Source organism: Miscanthus floridulus, chromosome 10, assembly GCF_019320115.1.
Source record: "Miscanthus floridulus cultivar M001 chromosome 10, ASM1932011v1, whole genome shotgun sequence".
Taxonomy (NCBI): domain Eukaryota; kingdom Viridiplantae; phylum Streptophyta; class Magnoliopsida; order Poales; family Poaceae; genus Miscanthus; species Miscanthus floridulus.
The window spans coordinates 37,496,363-37,515,418 of NC_089589.1; the positions used below are offsets into that span (position 1 = coordinate 37,496,363).

General features: G+C 42.8%; 1 protein-coding gene across 1 annotated transcript; it reads right to left on the reverse strand.

Annotated features, from left to right (window-relative positions):
- Positions 1 to 325: 325 nt before the first annotated feature.
- Positions 326 to 1,198, reverse strand: LOC136484977 (uncharacterized). The gene is made up of 2 exons (XM_066481932.1): positions 713 to 1,198; positions 326 to 566 (listed from the first exon to the last, which is right to left on the reverse strand). Exon 1 carries the CDS (start codon positions 1,022 to 1,024, stop codon positions 722 to 724), a length of 303 nt encoding a protein of 100 aa, XP_066338029.1. The 5' UTR covers positions 1,025 to 1,198; the 3' UTR covers positions 326 to 566; positions 713 to 721.
- Positions 1,199 to 19,056: the final 17,858 nt, after the last annotated feature.

Below are 19,056 nucleotides of genomic sequence, written 5' to 3' on the forward strand. Positions count from 1 at the left end.
CCGGGTAGATGTTGACAATACGAATATTTTAGTTGTAGAGAAAAAAAAAAGTCTGCAAGGGGAGCAAGTGCCAGTCAACCAGAGTGCTAACATGGCATGTCGAGCCCGCCACATCAGCAGGTGATGTTTATGCCAGGTGAGGAAGTTGTCTTGTATGCAGTGAAAATGACTATGCAAGAGGTAATCTATGAGTAAATATTACTATTTCTGATAGTTAAAGATCAATGCCTTCTAGCTGGCAACAATTTTTTTGGGGGGAAACCTGGCAACAATTTCCAACCCAGCAAGCTAAAAAGTATTTGTACAGTTTTTTAACACATTCTCCTTCCCACTCAACAAGTTAGGCTCAACTTTAAACTCTTAAAACTTTGACAAGAACTACACAGAGAAAGAAATGTTGGCTAGGATCTCATCAAAAAATTATATACAATTTCTCTGTGTGAAATTGGCCTTATAGTTCCAGATTTTTGGCATCCTCCACTTGGCATCAATTTGTAGATTGAGCTGAACAGATTTAGTTCCTTCGTCTCCTCATGTCGTTTTGCAACTTCAGCGATCCTAAAGCACTGAAACAAAGCGCAGACGGAAACAAGCATATACAATATTAATTTCTTAATCAACGACTGTAATAAACAAAAATCATGTTTTACTCTTCATCAATAATTGACATGAAAGTAATTACTAGTTTACACCGCAATGCAAAGTGTCTTACAGTTACTGTTCATGAGCCGGAGCGCGAGCACATGCTGCCGGGCGCCGGCGCGACGGCCATTCTGCGCTCGGCGGCCCGCGCCTTGGCGCACCGGTACGCGCACGTGGCGATCCAGAACGCCCACGGGAGCGCGACGAGCGCCAGGCCGACGGCGGGGAGCCAGGACGGCGCCTCGTGCGGCGGCAGCAGGATGTAGGCCGCGAGGCACGCGCCGCCGCCGAGCAGGGAGAGGAGGAGCAGCACCGTCACCAGCCACAAGCATACGGTGCTACCACCTGGCGCGCCTTGGCCCTCCTCCTGCTTGCCTGGCATCGTCGTGGTCGCTCGTCGGCGGCGGATCAGCTCGATCGGCACCGGGGCGCTGGCTAGGCGCGCGTCAAGAAGAGCGGGGCGGTGATGTGCGTGACAATGACATCAACCGGCCGGTCGCCCACTTCTGCTCTTGTTCGTGGATGGGAATGAAATGAAACAAAGAAAACGTGCCAAAAAGTTCTGATCTGTTTTGTTCTTCGCCTTTTGTGGATCTTGGTTGGAGGATGAGAAGTTAGCAATGAAGATTCGCGTCGCAGGGCGACAGCATGGCCAAGAACGGAGCGAGAGGCGCAGAGCGAATTCTGGACAGAGTTAGTTTTGGACACCCTATAATAGGCCACTAATGGTGATGGGCTGGCATGCCGAAAAATGGACAGAATTAGCTTTGTCAGTTGAGTTCCATTGCAGAGCTTACAGTTTCTGCAGCAATCGTAACATCTGAAAACTAGCAGCGTGTCAGTCAGATTAAGTGAACTTTGATGTCATCACACGCGCTCTACTCCATCCGCATTCATGACCCTGGAGAATTGCAGCGCAGGAAATTTCTTTGCGTTCTGTGTTCATCTTCTTCATTCTCGAGTGAGCTGAGTGCGTCGGCAGCCTGACGTCAAGGCAGACGGTGCGGGAGCGGTGGCGTAAGGTTCGGTCGAACAGTGGTGGACAGCACCTTAGGCATGCACCGCGTCCCTTTGACATCACGGAGTTCGGCGAGATCATGGCGCTAGCATGTTTAGCCACAGCCATGGCCTGCTCGCCACGATGTGAGGTAATAGGTAAATAGACCAATATTTCCTTCCTCCTGGTTGTACCTGTATGAGCAGATCCCAACCCAGGCGTCCAGCTCCCTGTCATAGTGGCCTTGCCCTTTGAACGGCAGAGTCCACTCGGCACTCACCGATGTAGTCCAATCGAAGCGCGCTCCATGTCAAAGGCGTAGGTGCTGCAACGGTTGCGGTGAAAGCGGTAGACGCTTGTCGGACCAACGTCGGTGTCGTAGCCCCACACTGACATGAAGACTTCTCCTACAACTAAAAACAACAAAGTGTGGATATTTTTTTGGTACGACATTTATTTTGATTCGTCCGTCTGCCCACGCCTGCGATCCCACGACATCTTAATTACTGATTGATCATGCCATTATCCTCGATTGAATATTGCCTGTCATGTGATAGAGGAATCATAGCAAAATAGGAAGTAGAAAATTATTATGTTATCCATATACATATTGCATGTTTGCATGCACCAGCATACATGGCAACGAGCAAAAGGAAAGAGAATTAATACAGAAGGGAACAGAATTAAGACAAAAGGAACATCTTTGTATTTCTGAGAACCTTGCTAAATCTACCTATATTTAATTACTTCCCCTCTTTGTATTTGCAAAAGGGACAGCTTTTTCCTCTTCATTTGGTTTCACGCTCACGTGTTATATCGTCCCCGCTTGCTGTTTCTTGCGTGAACCATAGTTGATGTCATTTGTCTTCCGTGGCTCAGCCTCCCAATCCCAAGAGAAGGTCCCTACCTCTCCCTGACTGGAGATCCGGCCTGACAGAGGATCTCCTCGTGTCCATCGGGTAACTCCTCGTGTTAGGCCACGACATGGCGTCCTTTCGATCCGCTTGCTCCCCATGGCGCGCCGCCGTCCCGTTCGCGACCTTCGGGCCGCTCTTGCTGCTCCCGTTTGACCCCGACTCGGACCGCGTCCCGGAGAAGAAGGTCTTGTCCAAGACGCTGCCCGACGTGCGCAGCAAGGTGGCGTGCGGCTCCTCATGTGGGTAGCTGGCACTCATGGACAAGGCGGCGTCCGTGACGCTGCTGAATCCATTTGCCGGTGCCCGTGCCCCCCGCGTTGAGCTCCCGCCAGTAGGCGAATACGTCGCGGCAGCGTCCTCATCGGAACGCGTGTCTAGGGTCTACGGCCGATGGGTCCTCCATCCCACCAACGGTTATGGGGACGCGGATACCGTAGGCAGAGCCATCAAGCTAGAAGACATGAGGGACGTGTTCTTCTGTGAGATCGTGCTCTCGGCACCGCCTGACGTCGCCGACCGCGAGTGCGTGGCCATGGCCATGCTTGGGTGCTCCATGGAGGTCGCGTTCTGCCGGGTTAGAGTCAACAGCACATGGATGCTGCTCGACACCAAACTGGAGTTCTCCGTGGGGTCCATCGTCCACTACCAACATAAGTTCTTAGCGATCGACTGCACTAGAGAAATCTCTATCTACAGCAGCAACGCCACCGCGCTACTCCAACCGCGACGCTGCTGCCATCACTGTCGCCACCTGTAGGGCTCTGCCACCGCAGCTACCTATAATCAAACGGTGAGCTGCACATTGTGGGTGCCATGGTGAGCACGTTCCACGAGACACAGAGCTTCACCTACAGCAGCGTGATCTACAAGTGCAACCTCTATAACCGTACGTCGGAGTGGTCTAGGGTGAGGGACATCGGTGATCAGACACGGTTCGTGTCTAAACATTTCAATGAAAGCTTCAGTGGAACAAGTGTATCCAAGTACAAGGAGAACAAAATCTACATGTCTAAGCCATTGTATGGGGATCCATACGACTTGGTCCATCAACTAGAGATCGTTGATATTGCTATCGACGCATCCGAAGTGAAGCCCGTCCAGAAAAAGATGCAGGGTTCCAAGGCTCTAGGTTGGATTCAACCCAATCTCTGAAAGCTCTAGAGTTTGTGAGCCTGCGACGCTGCCCACTCCATGTCTGTGTTAAATTCATAAACTTTGCTTTTTGGATTAAATGTCACTTTAACATTGGTATTTAATTTAACAGTATTATTATCTTATCGTGCGATCCGTGTATTTTTAGTATAAATTGTTAGTTATCTCATAGCAACGCACGTCCACGCTACCTAGTTGAAGATAATAGTTATTTTGATAATGCTGTGGGTTAGGCATTTGTCTAGGCGCCAGTTCCGTGCGCAGCGATTGGGCCTTAGCAGACAATGGCTTGTGGCCTCCCAACTTATCTGCTTGCTGCGAATATTTCTCCACGCATGTGGCCTGTCCAACTCATCTACCTGCTAAGAACATCCCCCACTCCCGACCACAACGGCAGCTTTGACCACGTTGTCTGCTCGTAACCCCACGACGTGCCATCCACTGGCCCCACTCTGTCGCGACCATCCCCGTCACCCCCATCCCGCGCCGCGCCCCACCCCAATCTCGCGCCGCATCGTGGCTCCATCCCACGCTGCGTGGGGTGTCCCGTCCACCACGACTATCGCAGCTACGGCGTGTACCGTGCCACCAGGAGGAGGTCGCAACCGTTGCTCTCAATGTCCCCATGACCCGAACTTGCTGGCTACCATAGTTCCACACAGGTAGGCCGTTGCCGCCGGCGACGTTGTGTGCTTCAAGTGTTTGAGACTTTGTGTTTCAATTGTTTTATCTAGATATTGCAAAAGAAGATTTGCGATGTTGCATATGTTGCAATGACAATATATGCATGTTGCAAGCCTATGTTTCAAGTGTTTCAGTTGTTTCAAACGTATGTTTCAAGTGTTTTTATCTTGCTGTTGCATATGTTTGCTATGGCTCTATATGCATGTTTCAAGTGTTTCAGACTCATGTTGCAAGTGTTTCATCTAGATGTTGCAAAAGTAGATCTCGATGTTGCATATGTTAATATGGCTATACACGTATGTTTCAAGCGTATATTTTAACTATTTTATCTATTTCAGACGTATGTTGCAAGTGTTTCATCTTTATGTTTCAAAAGTAGATCCAGGAGAGCACATGTTTCAATGACGTTGGTGGTTGGCGTATAGCTGCCTGCTTGTGCAGGGGGCGCTGCCATGAGTCACCATGCGGGCACCTTTGGCCAGCAGACGCCTCCACGGCGCGCATCTAAGGATAGGGAAGGTGACGGGACTCACATGGGGCCTCGGAATAGGTGTCGGTGCAGGATGGGCTGCTAGGGCATGGGATGGGCGCGGGGGCGCGGTGCGACGTTTGGATGAGGGGACACGGGCACTGGATGGGATGCGGACTCGGGTGATGGGATGCGTTGTGATATAATGCACGGGAGCTGCGTCCAGACGCGCCGTCCATCCGGACATACATGCGCTAGCCCTTCCCTAGTTATTTAGGAAGTTTTGGCTTACAATAAGCTGAACTATTAGCTGAGATGTTTGGAACCACTAGCGATACAAAATTTTAGTAGCTAACTATTATCCGTAGTGGTTCTAAACAGGCCTTTACCTTTGGTCCCGAAACTTTAAAACTGGAATCTTAGTCCACAAGTTCTGTTATGTAGTGTTTGTGACTGTGTCTACCCCAAAGAGAGGAGAATGGCCCAAGGCAAAGGAATAAGCGGCAAGAAGAGTTGTACATCCAACATCACTGTCGAACATGGGTAAGGGTGCTTATATGCTGACAAGCTAATAAGGTAAAAGCCCACTCCTGCTTGATATATGCTACTGGCATACCAACGGGCATTCAGAAAGAAAAGAAATAAACCCAAGAAAGAATGGACTGACACATCAAAATGTAAAAGGTTCACCACCATTGCAGATAAACATAATACAATATACATGATCTAAATTCCATAACAATTTGACGTTCATCAATGATGTTAACGTACTAGACTACATAGTTTCATTTGATCCATCCTAAACAATCCATCAATGATTATCATTCTAGAGTACATAGTTTCATCCAATCCATCCTAAACAGTTGACTTCAACAGGACCTACTTCCTAAACAAAGATGCCAACCATGTCGGTCTTCGCAAAAGGCCTCTTTTTCCATGCATTACACATGGTTCAGTGTTAACAAACAGCCAGGATCTCTAGTTGAGCCTTCAATCTAGTACACCCATAAACAATTTCAAAAATCAATAGGAACTGCTTCATCAATGGAGATGTCAACCTTGTCTGTCCTCATAAAAGGCCTCTTCTCCCCTATAATACACATGGATCAGTGTTAAGAATGGAAATCTACAACATGTTCCAAACATTTCCAAATGAATTGAAACTTGAGAATATGATTGACCAAGGTCACTAATAGACCATTCTCAAATGCTCAATAATTAAATATCATTTCAAACTTTCTGAATCCAATGAAACCTATATGGTACAGTTGAGAAAATTATATCTAACAAAAAGACAAATAGTTTATACTAACTTCCTTCAGTGCCAAGAAACAATAGCAAATATTTGAAACGAAGAAGACAGGGATTCTAAACTTGACAAGTTTCATAGCAAGTATGAAATAGCAGAATGGTGTTAGCCACATACTAAATGAACTAATTATATATACTGAAAAGTGCATGGTGAATAGAGCGTTTGATAATCAACATATGGAGAGTGGAGGTATTATATACTACAAACAGCAGAAAAGTTTCATAAAATTACCTTCTCGTTTACATCCCCTATTTCACTCATTGCTCTTTGTAGTTCATTAAATACACCAGGTATTGCTGATTCAAGCATGTTAACCAGGTTTTCATTTTTAAAGAGTGGTACACCACCTTTAACAGAAGTTAGTATATGGGACAGTGCATTGCGCCACATTATCAACAGATCCAATGACTCTTCTAAGACCATATTCTTGTTAGCACTATGAAGGTCATAAACTTTTACAACATATGAGTCATCCTTTGCCATATTTGAACAAGGTTCTTTGCCACCTCTAGGATAGCTAAAGTGAGTCGAAATAATTGCAACACTTTCTATGATTTCTTTTCTTCCTTGGAACTTTTTTTCATTTTCATGGATTTGCTGTTATAATCGCTCAGCAGGGACATATTGTAACGTATAATTTGAAGGTGCTTAACAGGGTCATCAAAATTCAATAGGTCAAGAAGGCCCTGCAAATCATCTGGTACAGGCAAGCCACTATCATGAAAAGACAACATCTTCAGTATAATCCGATAAATCCGATGAAAATCATTGATCATTTCATTTCTCTCCCTCTTACATACAACTAATTTTAGAGCGGGGTCAAACTTAATGTTGATGTCACCATACAACAGGAGAGAGTGAAGGAGACGAAAAGAGCAGAAGCTAGTGACCAGCCAACCTCCTCTCCCCCTTCCCCTCTGCTCCTTTTTATAGGGGAGGTGGGAGATGGTGTTCTCTTTATTTCCCATGATAGGTTGGTATTTAAAAAATGCCACTAGGGGCTACTAATGGGCCCTGGCGGGGTTTTGTATTTATAAAAAAACCACCAAAGACTACAAATGTCCCCCAAATATCATTTTGCGAACCTCTAGGCTATGTAATTTGACATTGAACGTGATAATAGGAGTCCCCAACATATGATGCACCCCAACACTTAACCTTCTTAATTAAGATGAGTCCAGTAGAAGTTAAGTGTGAACTAACCATTGAGGGACAACCCATGTATGTGAAGCCGTTAGATATCCTCAATTAATCCTAGAATAATATACTTAGCACTTGGAGGGATATATGGGCATGTGCAGGTCTTTCTCAAGCTGCTTCAATGCATGTATAACTTTTCTTCCATGCACTTTTACATCCATGGTGAGCTTTGATTGAGGATCAACGAGAAATTATGAAAGTTTTTTTCTAGTCAAACTTATCTTGGCACAAGAATACATCATGACATTTTCTAAGTTCTTCATCAATCAGAGGGTCAGAATTGATATATTTATTCCCTTCGTTGAGTTGAGCGGTGGTCTCAATCGGAGCCTTATAGTGTGCCTGCCTCCAAAAATAGATTTACGGCCATTTTTGGAGGTGGTTGTCTTATGATAACCACCGTAAATCTGTTTTCGGAGGCGAGCATTTTCCAAACGCCTCCATAAATAAAAGGTTCGTCTCCGTAAATGGATTTTTGTGAGGCGGTTATTTTTTGGTGCCTTGGTAAAAGAAACGACCGCCTCTGTTAATCGCCAGGCATTAACCGAGGTGGTTGGATTTTATAAAGGTCTTGGTTAATGTTTGGATAGTGCCTCGCAAAATCATTTTTGTAGTAGTGTGTGTGCTGCCTCCAGCTTCTATTTCAGTTATGCAAATTTAAGCTACTTCTTCATCTTCTCAAGATCTACATCATCATACTGCTGCATTAACAGAAGAAAAGAAGAGTGGGGCAATGTGCGTGACAATGACATCAACCGGCACCGGCCGGTCACCCACTTCTGCTCTTGTTCATGGATGGAATGGATTGAAACAAAGAAAACTTGCCAAAAAGTTCTGATCTGTTTTGTTGTTCGCCTTTTGAGGATCTTCAAAGATGAGAAGTTAGCAATGGAGATTTATGTTGCAGGGTGGCAGGATTGCCAAGAACGGACTGAGAGGTGCAGAGCGAATTCTGGAAAGAGTTAGTTTTGGACACCCTATAATGGGCCACTAATGGTGATGGCATGCCAAAAAATGGACATAATTAGATTTGTCAGTTCCATTGCGGAGCTTATAGTTTCTCCATCAAGCAAGACATCTGAAAACTAGCAGGGTGTCAAATTCAGTGCACTTTGCTGCCATCACACGCACTCTGTTCCACTCATGACCTGAAGATGTTAGGTTGATCTCTCCGCCAAGATTGGAACAATGGCCAACTTGGGCCATGATCCCGCACCCTGATCGGGGGCGCCCAACCCTACATGGTTGGTGGGCCCCCATCGCACTGCGCTATATAAAGAGGTAGGGGCCGGCAGCTCGTAACACGAGGTTAACTGCAGCCACAGTACCCCACCGACACAACCCTAACCGATCAAGGGTGCGCAGCAGCGGCGGAAAGCGCCGCCACCATTCTTCACCGCCTCACCATCGCCAGGACGTCCACACCGTGGCCAGATGTCACTGCCTCCCCTTCGCCGGCACTCAACGTCATCGACACCGCCATGGCTTCCTACTCCACCAAGCCCACCGATGGTCAGCTACCTCTGCATCTCTATCTCTAGTTCTCTTTCTAGTTGATCTAGGTAGTTTTATCCCAAATAGAAGAGGTTCCACCCACTAGATCGATGACTAGTTGATCCAGCTGTTTTAACAATGGTATCAGACTGCCTACACTAGCGTGTAGATCTAGATTGGGGTAGAAAATAGAAGGAGATGATTTGATTTTTTGATCTGGATGAAACCCTAACCCTATCCCTAGAAGGGGATAGGACGGAGAGGGGGAGGAACCTACCTGGGTCTTCTCGCCACAGTTGACACAGCTGTCGCACGTGAAAAAGGACCCGATGCCGCATCGCCGGCACCCGTGAAGAGTTTCAGACCATAGCTCATCACCGTAGGTGCGAGCTCCGGCCGAGGGCACCACCACAAGCCCACTCGATGGCGGCACGCTCACCCTTGGGTGAATATGCACGCCAGCCCTCCTTCCTCTGGCCGCCTTGGGTGGCCGTCGCTTGCTCGGCTACGCGCTGAGAGAGGAGAGGGAAGGAGAGAAATGATTCTAGGTTTTGAGAGAGACAGCGAGCGGGCGGTTTTGCTCCACCGAAATGCGCGGATAGCCGTTGGATCCTCATCCACGACTGGTAGAGCTCGAGCTAGATACAGCCTAGGAGGGAAGGGGAAATCCTGGCCCAGGCCTAGGTTGTGGCCTAGGATGCGGGAGAGCGTGCAACGCGCGTGCGTATATTTCGCTGGGCCACGCACTGTTGCTGCATTCTGGGCCGCGGGTCGTTATTTTCTAGCCGAGCAGAATGAGTGATAGAGAACTGTTTTAAGTTTTATTATTTTTTAGAAGCAGTTTTATTGAATTGTATTAAGTTTTGATGTTTAATATCTGCTCAAATTTGAACCAACGGGAGAATTTGTTCAGAGAGTAGTTAAGTACATAGAAATACTTCTGAGTAATATTATTTTAAGATTATTTTCATGTTTCCCCTGCAAATGATGATGTTTATGATCTTCTAATTAAATTCAAAGCAACAGGAGGATTTAATTTTGAGTAGTAGTTATAATTTTTAGTAAATTATGATATTGTTATTTTTCTGACCAACGTTGATAATAGCAATATTATAATTTTATGAGTTTTATGCATTAGTTCTATTTCTGCCCAACGGTGATGTAGAGTTAATGTAGAAGCTCATGTATGTTTTAATTTTGACCAACATTAAATTATGACATCCAATTATTATGTTAAATGTTTCTCACTTTCTCTGACGTTGTTTTCAGGCTACAACCCAATGACGTTTATTTCGTCCATTCTGCCTCTCAATGGGAGCAATTATAACACATGGCGAGAGAAGATTAAGATAGCACTTGCGCTCTCTGACAATGACCTAGCACTTTATCTCTCCGTGTCCCACTAAGCCTGTGGACCCGGTGAGGGCAGAAAATGAGACCGATGCAGCTTTCACTTGTCGGCAGCGTGACCATGCAGAAATGAGAATGAAGTATGATCTTGATCATGCGAAGTGGGATAGTTCAAACCGCAAGTGTTTGATGGTGATAAAGGGCTCCATTAAGGATCCAATAAGGGGTTCGATCCTAGAATGCACCACTGCCACTGAGTATCTCAAGAAGGTGGAGAGACAGTTTATAGGCTCTTCAAAGGCTTATGCAAGCCCCCTTATTAAGAAGTTAGTTAATGAGAAATACTCTAGTGGAGAGATTAGAGAGCACATATTGAAGATGAGCAACACGACATCTAAGCTCAAGCCAATGGACTTCGGACTCAAGGATGAGTTCCTAATTCATTTGATTTTTGCTTCTTTGCCCAAAGAGTATGAGACTTTTGTTGTGAACTACAACTTATAGCCAGATAAGTGGGACATTGATAAGCTCATTGCAATGTGTGTGCAAGAAGAGGAGAGGCTTAAGAGCTCACATGGTGACTCAACCAACCATGTGAAGGAAAATAAAAGGAAGAACTTTTACAACAAGAAAGACAAACCTCAAGTGAAACCTCAGTGGGACAATAGCTCCTCCTCTAAGTGACAAGGAAAGGCACCACAGAAAGATCACCATCAGAAATCCAACTATGTTCAAGTAGACAAGGACACCTAAAAATGGTGTAAGAAGACTGGACACTATCAGAAGGATTGTCCAGATTTCCTGAAGCACCTGATGAGAAAAGGTGAGGACATTATTACATTCATAGATGAGTCCTTGTATTCAAGTTATGCAAAATCTACTTGGTGGATTGATTTAGGTGCAACTATTCATGTTGCAAATTTATTACAGGGATTCCATATGAGGAGGACCCTGCAAAGAGGAGAAAGACACATTAAGGTGGCAAATGGAGTCTAAGCTGAAGTTGAAGCCATTGGAGAACTCCCACTAGAATTAAATGATGGCTTTGTACTTAAGCTTACAGATGTACTTTATGTACCCTCTTTGTGTAGAAACTTAATAAGTGTTTCATGTTTAGACGATGATGAATTTGATTGCCATTTTGGTAATGGCAAATGTAAGATAATATTTAATCATAAGTGTGTTGGTCTTGCCTTCCGACAAGACGAGCTTTATTTATTATCGCTTTCTGAGAATGTGAATGCTGTGAGCACTGAGAACGAGAATGCCTCCTCATCTATGAATGCAAGAAATAAGCAGAATAGAGTTTATGATGTATCATCGAAATTATGGCACTGTTGTTTAGGCCATATTTCGAGGGGGAATAGAATGATTGATTAAGAAATCAATTCTTCCACCATTAGAATTTTTAGACTTAGAACAATGTATTGATTGCATTAAATGAAAGTATGTTAAGAAAATAAAAAAAATACCAAATGAAGCACAGGAATTTTGGAAATAATTCACACAAATATATGTGGTCTTTTTCCTATGAAAAGTGTGGATGGTTATGATTCATTTATAACATTCACAGATGATTATTCTCATTATGGCTATATTTATCCAATTAAGGAAAGATCAGAAGCATTAGATAAATTTAAGATATTTAAGGCTGAAGTAGAAAATTAGCACAATTTAAAGATTAAGATAGTAAGATTCGACCGTGGGAGGGAGTACTACGGTCGATATACCCCATATGGCCAAGTTCCTAGACCTCTTGTAAAGTTCTTACAGGAAAATAGCATAGTTGACCAGTACTCTACACCGGGCAAGCTTCAGCAGAATGGAGTAGCTGAAAGACGCAATCGTACCTTAATGGATATGGTGAGAAGTATGATAAGTTACTCCACTTTACCGACACGTTTGTGGATGGAGGTGTTAAAAACCACCATTCATATTCTCAATCAAGTACCAAGCAAGTCGGTGCCCAAACACCATGAGTTGTGGACAGGAAGGGAACCCTGACTTAACCATTTACGTGTGTGGGGCTATCCAACTGAGGCTAAAGGATTTAACCCAAACATTGGGAAGGTAGACTCCAAGACAGTTAGTTGCCATTTCATTGTCTATCCAGATAAGTCAAAAGATTATCGTTTCTATTGTCTTGATAGACATTTGAAGTTCATAGCAACAAGACACGTTGTGTTCTTGGAGGATGATATGGTCAGGGGGAGCATGGTAGCTCGAGAAATTAACTTTGAGGAGAAGCGGGTATGCATGCCCACTCTGATGGTTCTAGAGCCATTTTCTCGCTACATGTTGCTGTGGCACCAACAATAAAAGACACTATAGTGACAGCACCTGTTGTTAGTTCTCCCGTGGCAACAATAAATGAACATGAGGAACCTATCCTTCAGGATCTTATAGAACCCATTGTCGCACATGAGCAAGAGCAACAACAGCCCCATATGGAACAAGTGCCAACTAATGAGGCCCCCAGGAGGTCTCAAAGAGCCAGAAAACCAGCCATTCCTCATGACTACGAAGTCTATGAATGTGAAGAATTTCAAATGGAGGGTGATCCCATCTCATTTGAAGAAGCCATGAGAAACGCTCACTCATCAAAGTGGCTTGAAGCCATGTAAGATGAAATCAGATCAATGATCACCAACGGTGTTTGGGACTTAGAAAGAATTCCTAAAGGAGCCAAGACAGTAAGCTGTAAATGGGTCTACAAAACTAAATATGACTCCAAAGAGAATGTGGAAAGATTTAAAGCGCGACTTATGGCGAAAGGTTTTACGCAAAGAGAAGGAATAGATTATAATGAGACAATTTATCCAGTCTCATGCAAGGATTCTTTTAGAATCATAATGGTGTTAGTGGTGCATTATGATTTAGAATTACATCAGATGGATGTAAAGACGACTTTCCTTAACGGGGATTTAGATGAGAATATCTACATGGCACAACCAAAAGGTTTTGTCATAAAATGAAAAAACGTATGGGATACCGCCTAAAGAAATCCATTTATGGATTAAAACAAGCCTCTAGACAGTGGTATTTAAAGTTTGATGGAACGATAAGGAAGTTTGGATTTAAAGAGAATGTGGAGGACAATTGCGTTTATACAAAGTTCAAGAATGGGAAATTCATTTTCCTAATCCTGTATGTGGATGACATCTTACTCACTAGTATTGATGTTAATCTACTATTGGAGACAAAGAAGTTCTCGTCCTCAAATTTTGACATGAAAGATCTCGGTGAAGCTTCATTTGTTTTAGGAATAGAGATTCACCGAGATAGAAGAAAGGGGGTTTTAGGATTATCGCAAAAGGCATACTTAGAAAAGGTTCTAAAGAAATATAGTATGCATGCATGTATGCCTTCACCTGCTCCTATAGTCAAGGGCGATAGTTTTGGGGAATTCCATTGTCCCAGGAACAATATGAGATCGATCGAATGAAAGCGGTTCCATATGCTTCAGCTGTAGGAAGCTTACAATATGCTCAAGTATGTACACGCCCTGACTTAGCTTTTGTTACCAGGATACTTGGTAGATATCAGAGTAATCTAGGAATAGAACACTAGAGAATGGTGAAGAAAGCTTTGCGTTATGTGCAAGGCACAAAAGGCATCATGCTAACGTACAGAAGATCTGATTCCCTACATTTAGAGGGGTATTCGGATTTAGATTTTGCGGGAGATGTAGATGATAGAAAATCCACATCAGGGTATGTATTTACTCTCGTAGGAGGAGCAATATCATGGAAATGCTCCAAGCAAACCGTCACTGCATCGTCTACGATGTATGCCAAGTTTGTAGCTTGTTATAAAGCCATGGGGCAGGTGAACTGGCTAAAGAAATTTATGCTCGAGTTGAAAGTGGTTGACGACATCCATAGACCACTCAAGTTATACCATGACAATGAACCAGCAGTAACATGCTCACAACAATAGGTCAAGTAATGCTGCCAAACACATTGACATAAAGTTCTATGTTGTGAAAGACAAAGTCCGAGATCATGCTATTAGTCTTGAGCATGTAAGCACAAAGAAGATGCTTGCAGATCCGCTTACAAAAGGCTTACCACCCAATATGTTTAGAGAACACTTAGCCGGTGTTGACACAAAAATGTGATGATGTGATCAACACACAGCAAGCTAGAAGATCTAAGCGGAATGAGACCAAAGATCTGCTTGGCTTCAATACAGAACCTACCGATTCTGAAAACCCAATGACGTGCCAGTCAATTTGACCTGCAATTGACAATAATTTAAGGTGGAACATGTCGGTGTTGCTCCAGATAGTTCCAAATATGCGGCTAAGTAGCCACTTCAATAAGGCGATCGACTAAATAGTTGATATCCAACGTATTCATGAAATGAAGATCTTTAGATTAAGGATGATCGACTAATGTTAAATGATGATGACGTAAATCGAAATAACCGATGCCCATGGATCACATCATATTTATGGTGAGTGATTAATCGAGACAAAAACAAGTACAACACACCCAAATACAAAATTTAGAAGATCCTTCCTTAAGATTCCAACATATACTACCAAATAGTCGATTGATGCAGTCTTTGATTACAGAATTGGTAAACAGCGAAGAAGTGATATAAGAAAACATCATTGGCTAAATTAAACATGATCGGTATAAAGCGTCGAGCCAATAAGTTTGATGAAAAGAGTATAACATGCTAACAAATCGACTGTCTAATATAAATAAATCTACAAATAGTCTGAATCCAATATATTATCATCAACAGTGAGGTTCGATGAGATCAATGAAGCTATGGTAATGATAACAATCTAAAGCCAAAGAATCTATAAAACCATCTATATGTTGACAGATTCATGAAAACATGCTATATGCATGAGAGTATAGGCAATCGGCTAAATAGCCGATGCAATCATAGCAAATAAACAGAGTACATATCTTGATCATGAACAAAACCACTAATCGATGATTTCTAATCTAAAGTCTTACCGGTGAGGTTCGATCGGATTGATGCAGCTATGGTAGTGTCATTAGATTAGATCTCATTAACTAGTGAGTTTATTCAAGATTGAAACATGTCTTTGGATGCATACTATGATTGATTGAAATAGAGATAAAACATCTAATCTAGCAGAATTAAGCCATCAATTATAAGATTTAAAGCGTGATCAGATCAAAGGATGACCAATTAAGATGGTATGATGCCGATCTATCTCTATCTCAATCGGGTGATTTGTTATAATTAATAAAACATTAATTATAACAAGATCTCTAACTGGTGAATCAACCAAAAAACAGCAAGGAAAATCTTACTATTCTTAGCAGATTTGATAACTGGTGATGTTGTATTAAACAACAAGTTATTTAACTTAAGATCGATAACTTTGATCTATATTATGATTCATAAGCGATCAATCAGTTGATGCAGCCTTACAAACAATGATATGGATCGATAACTAACTTATAGTATGGCTCATAAAAGATCAATCAACTGATGCAGCTTTACAAGCACAATACAAGTCATGACGGTACTCACAAGCAAGATGGAGGTCGATCAGTCGATGTAGCCCTATTTGCTGAAGAACTCGCCGAGATCTACAGTACTCCTACTCCTAATGAGATGGCGAAAGACGGAAATATTGTGTTGATTGAGTCTTTGTGTCGTTGTATAATAACCAGTGTCTAATATTTATACCCAGAACCTAAATATGAATCCTACTCAAATACGACTCATTACAATTCTTGGAAGAAAAGAAAACTTCCTAACTTCACAATAACTTGGACCCTAATTTTCCTTATTTGTAGAGTCTGACACATCTTCCTGACGCCATTCAAGCATAGCCCATTGACGCCGTCTGCTGATGTCATCTACAAAATAGTCGATTCTGATATCGCATCCAAATCAGCTGATACTGATTCACATCAATCGATTTATTGATGACACAATCTTGGAAGCTTCGAGTTCCCACGTTCCTCTTTCCAAATTTTGGTGTAAACACATGACCCCTAATTTTGGGATAAAAATGATTTTATTCCAAAATTTCTATTTATCTATTCACCGCGTTGCAACTGCTCATTCCGAGGTATACGCGTGGCTCTAGATTTCTCAGGCCGAATTCTATATATACCCCAACAGTATCATTTTTAACTTGCTCGGCCTGCTCACTTTCCCCTTCTTTCTCAAGCAAACTTCAACAGTCAAAGCTGCCACCACCGAAGCTTTTACCCTAGCAGATCTTCCGCTCTGCCAAACTATTGTTCAAGCCTCCTTTCTACAACCTTTCTCAGATTCAAATCCATTTCAGCTGTAATGGCAACTAGCGACTATGTTCCTGAGGTATGCCTTCAGATTTCTATCTTCCAAGTATTAGCCACTACTCTGTATTTTTTCCTCTTCTTAGATTCATCTCATCTGGTTCCTAGGAAATGAGAAACAAAATTTTGATCTCATCGGCTGTTGTTCCTAATGCTTATTATCTCGAACCTATGGGTGACCCTGATCCATCTGATTTTATCACCCAAGAAACTAACTGAATCCCCTTCAAACAATCTATAAATAGATTTGTCTACCTGGAACACCAAAACTCCCTTTAGAAACTGGCTTAAAATGCCTAAGGGATGGAGAGATTTGTTCCGTAGAGTGTTAGATAAGAAAGCTAGAGATTGGGAAAGTTCTAACTTAAACCAATCCTTGACACTCTCACTATCTGGAATGGAGAGAAATGATTCACTTCTGATCTTTGCATCTTACTTTTGGTCCAACACTTTGAATGTTTTGTTTTTTGCCACGGTCCAATGACTATTACTTTGGCCGATATCTACATGTTAACCGGCCTTAGAATAATAGGATCAATGCAACCCTATGATTTCTTAAGTGCTGGGTCCAAGAAATTAGCCAAAATATCATACTGCACAGGATGGGCAAGTTATATTTTGAATCATATTGGGGATGGATTGACTGTTGATGATAGAGAACATGTAGCTTTCTTGAATATATGGCTGGAAAAATTCAACTTTTGTGGGTCATCCCGTGGTCCAATCTATAATCATAAATACTTGGCAGAGTGTCTAGCAGCCGGCAATGAAATCCCCCTTGGAAAATATCTGCTGGGATCTGCTTATCATCTGATGCACCAAGTAACTATCTAATTACTGAAAAATAAACCAGTGCATACCATCAGTGGCCCATGGTGGTTAATACAACTATGGCTGAATCTGTACATGTATCAGATTGTAAGACCTAATCTCAGCAATTTGAGTTTCCCTTCTTCTAATTTTGCTGAAGATTATAAAGGAAAAGAAGGAAGAACTCGACAGTGTATGAATTATGGTGAAGCTGCATCAGCCATAACAATTGTTATTGACGTAGGCCACCTTTTCAAAAAAATATAGAGGGTTTGATGCAAACATCTTGACTTGGCTGCCTTATGATGAAGATGAAGATAATGAGCTAGTTCTGCCAGTCAAATTTTGGTTTGAATCAGGTTGTTTAGATGAAACAACTACTGCAATTTTCAGTTGCATTATCAAACCCTGCATACTGCCAGCTGAATTTCGCCAAGGTCATGGCAAAATGGCTACTAGTGCTTTTCTCCTAGATAATCTCCCAACTTATAAATTCTATAACCCTTCTTTTGTGGCCCGTTAATTTGGCCTTGGTCAACTACCTCCTCGGCTATTCTTTAGGAATACTCTAAAGCCAAGAGAAGGTATTAGTGAAATAATGGAAGCTTCTAGAGTCTTCCAATTGGAATCAGACCTTCCTTCTCTTTGTTTGCACGAATGGACAAGAGCCACATTTTCCTCAAATCTGTTTGATTCCTGGTGGCAAGAATGGCACTCCCACCTCTTCTGTAGTCCAGTTCATCCCAATTGTTTGGCCCTAGATGATGATTTTGCTTTTGATAGTGAGGTAACGCACCATTTTTCTTTTAGAAGGATTATCTAACAAATTCTCCTACCAATTTATCTAACAATTTTTTTTGCATGATACCAAATTTGATCCCCCAAGTGTGGACAGGAAAGGGCATCCCATAGAATATTATACTCCATGTCCAGCGTCAAGAATGGGATCAACTGCACCCACCTTGAAAAAGCTGATGAAAACCACAGCTACCCCAACAATTCTCACATATCAGTCTTCAAAACGTAAGGCAACTAAAGGTGTAACTTAGAAAACCACCACTAGGAAAAGACTTTACAGAACAAAATCACCAGTTGCTCATCTTCCCTTTCAAAATAACATTCAACTTCAAATTCAACTTCTCTCCTACAGCCATCGACTATTGTATCTCAATCTGCTTTAGGTGCCGAACTGCTGTCATAGGCACTTAAATCAGCATCTGCTAATCTCTCATCGGCAAATCCCCCTAAGGAGCCGATTACAATTAAAGTAACTAATGTTTCTAACAAACCCCAAACGACAGAAGATGAGAACCTCTCTACTTTACCACCTAATGTTACCAAGGTATCCTCTCAATCCTTTAATCTTATGCAGTTCTTACTTTTCTCTGATCATTTTCTTTACCAGACACCACCTAGGAAACCGTCTGCACAAGAGCAAGGGTCTGACAACTCACCAACTGAAGACGACCCCATTAATACTGATACCCAAACTGTCGATTCTCCAGCTCAGCAAATAATTGATGGTAAGAAATTCATATGCTCATTTTAATCCTTCCATAGCAACTATAAACCGAAAAGCTTCTTGATGCCTACAGACACTAGCATCGAAAGCCCAAAGCTGATTCAACGAAATGTTCAAAAAGATGTTGACACATCATCGTCTGTTCCTTCTCCTCAGCCAGAGTCTCTTTCAGAAAAGGTACTGTGTTCCCCTCACCATTCATCTC

Coding starts and splice junctions, on each gene's coding strand:
- LOC136484977 (XM_066481932.1), bottom strand. CDS start 1,024: ATGCCAGGCAAGCAGGAGGAGGGCCAAGGCGCGCCAGGTGGTAGCACC.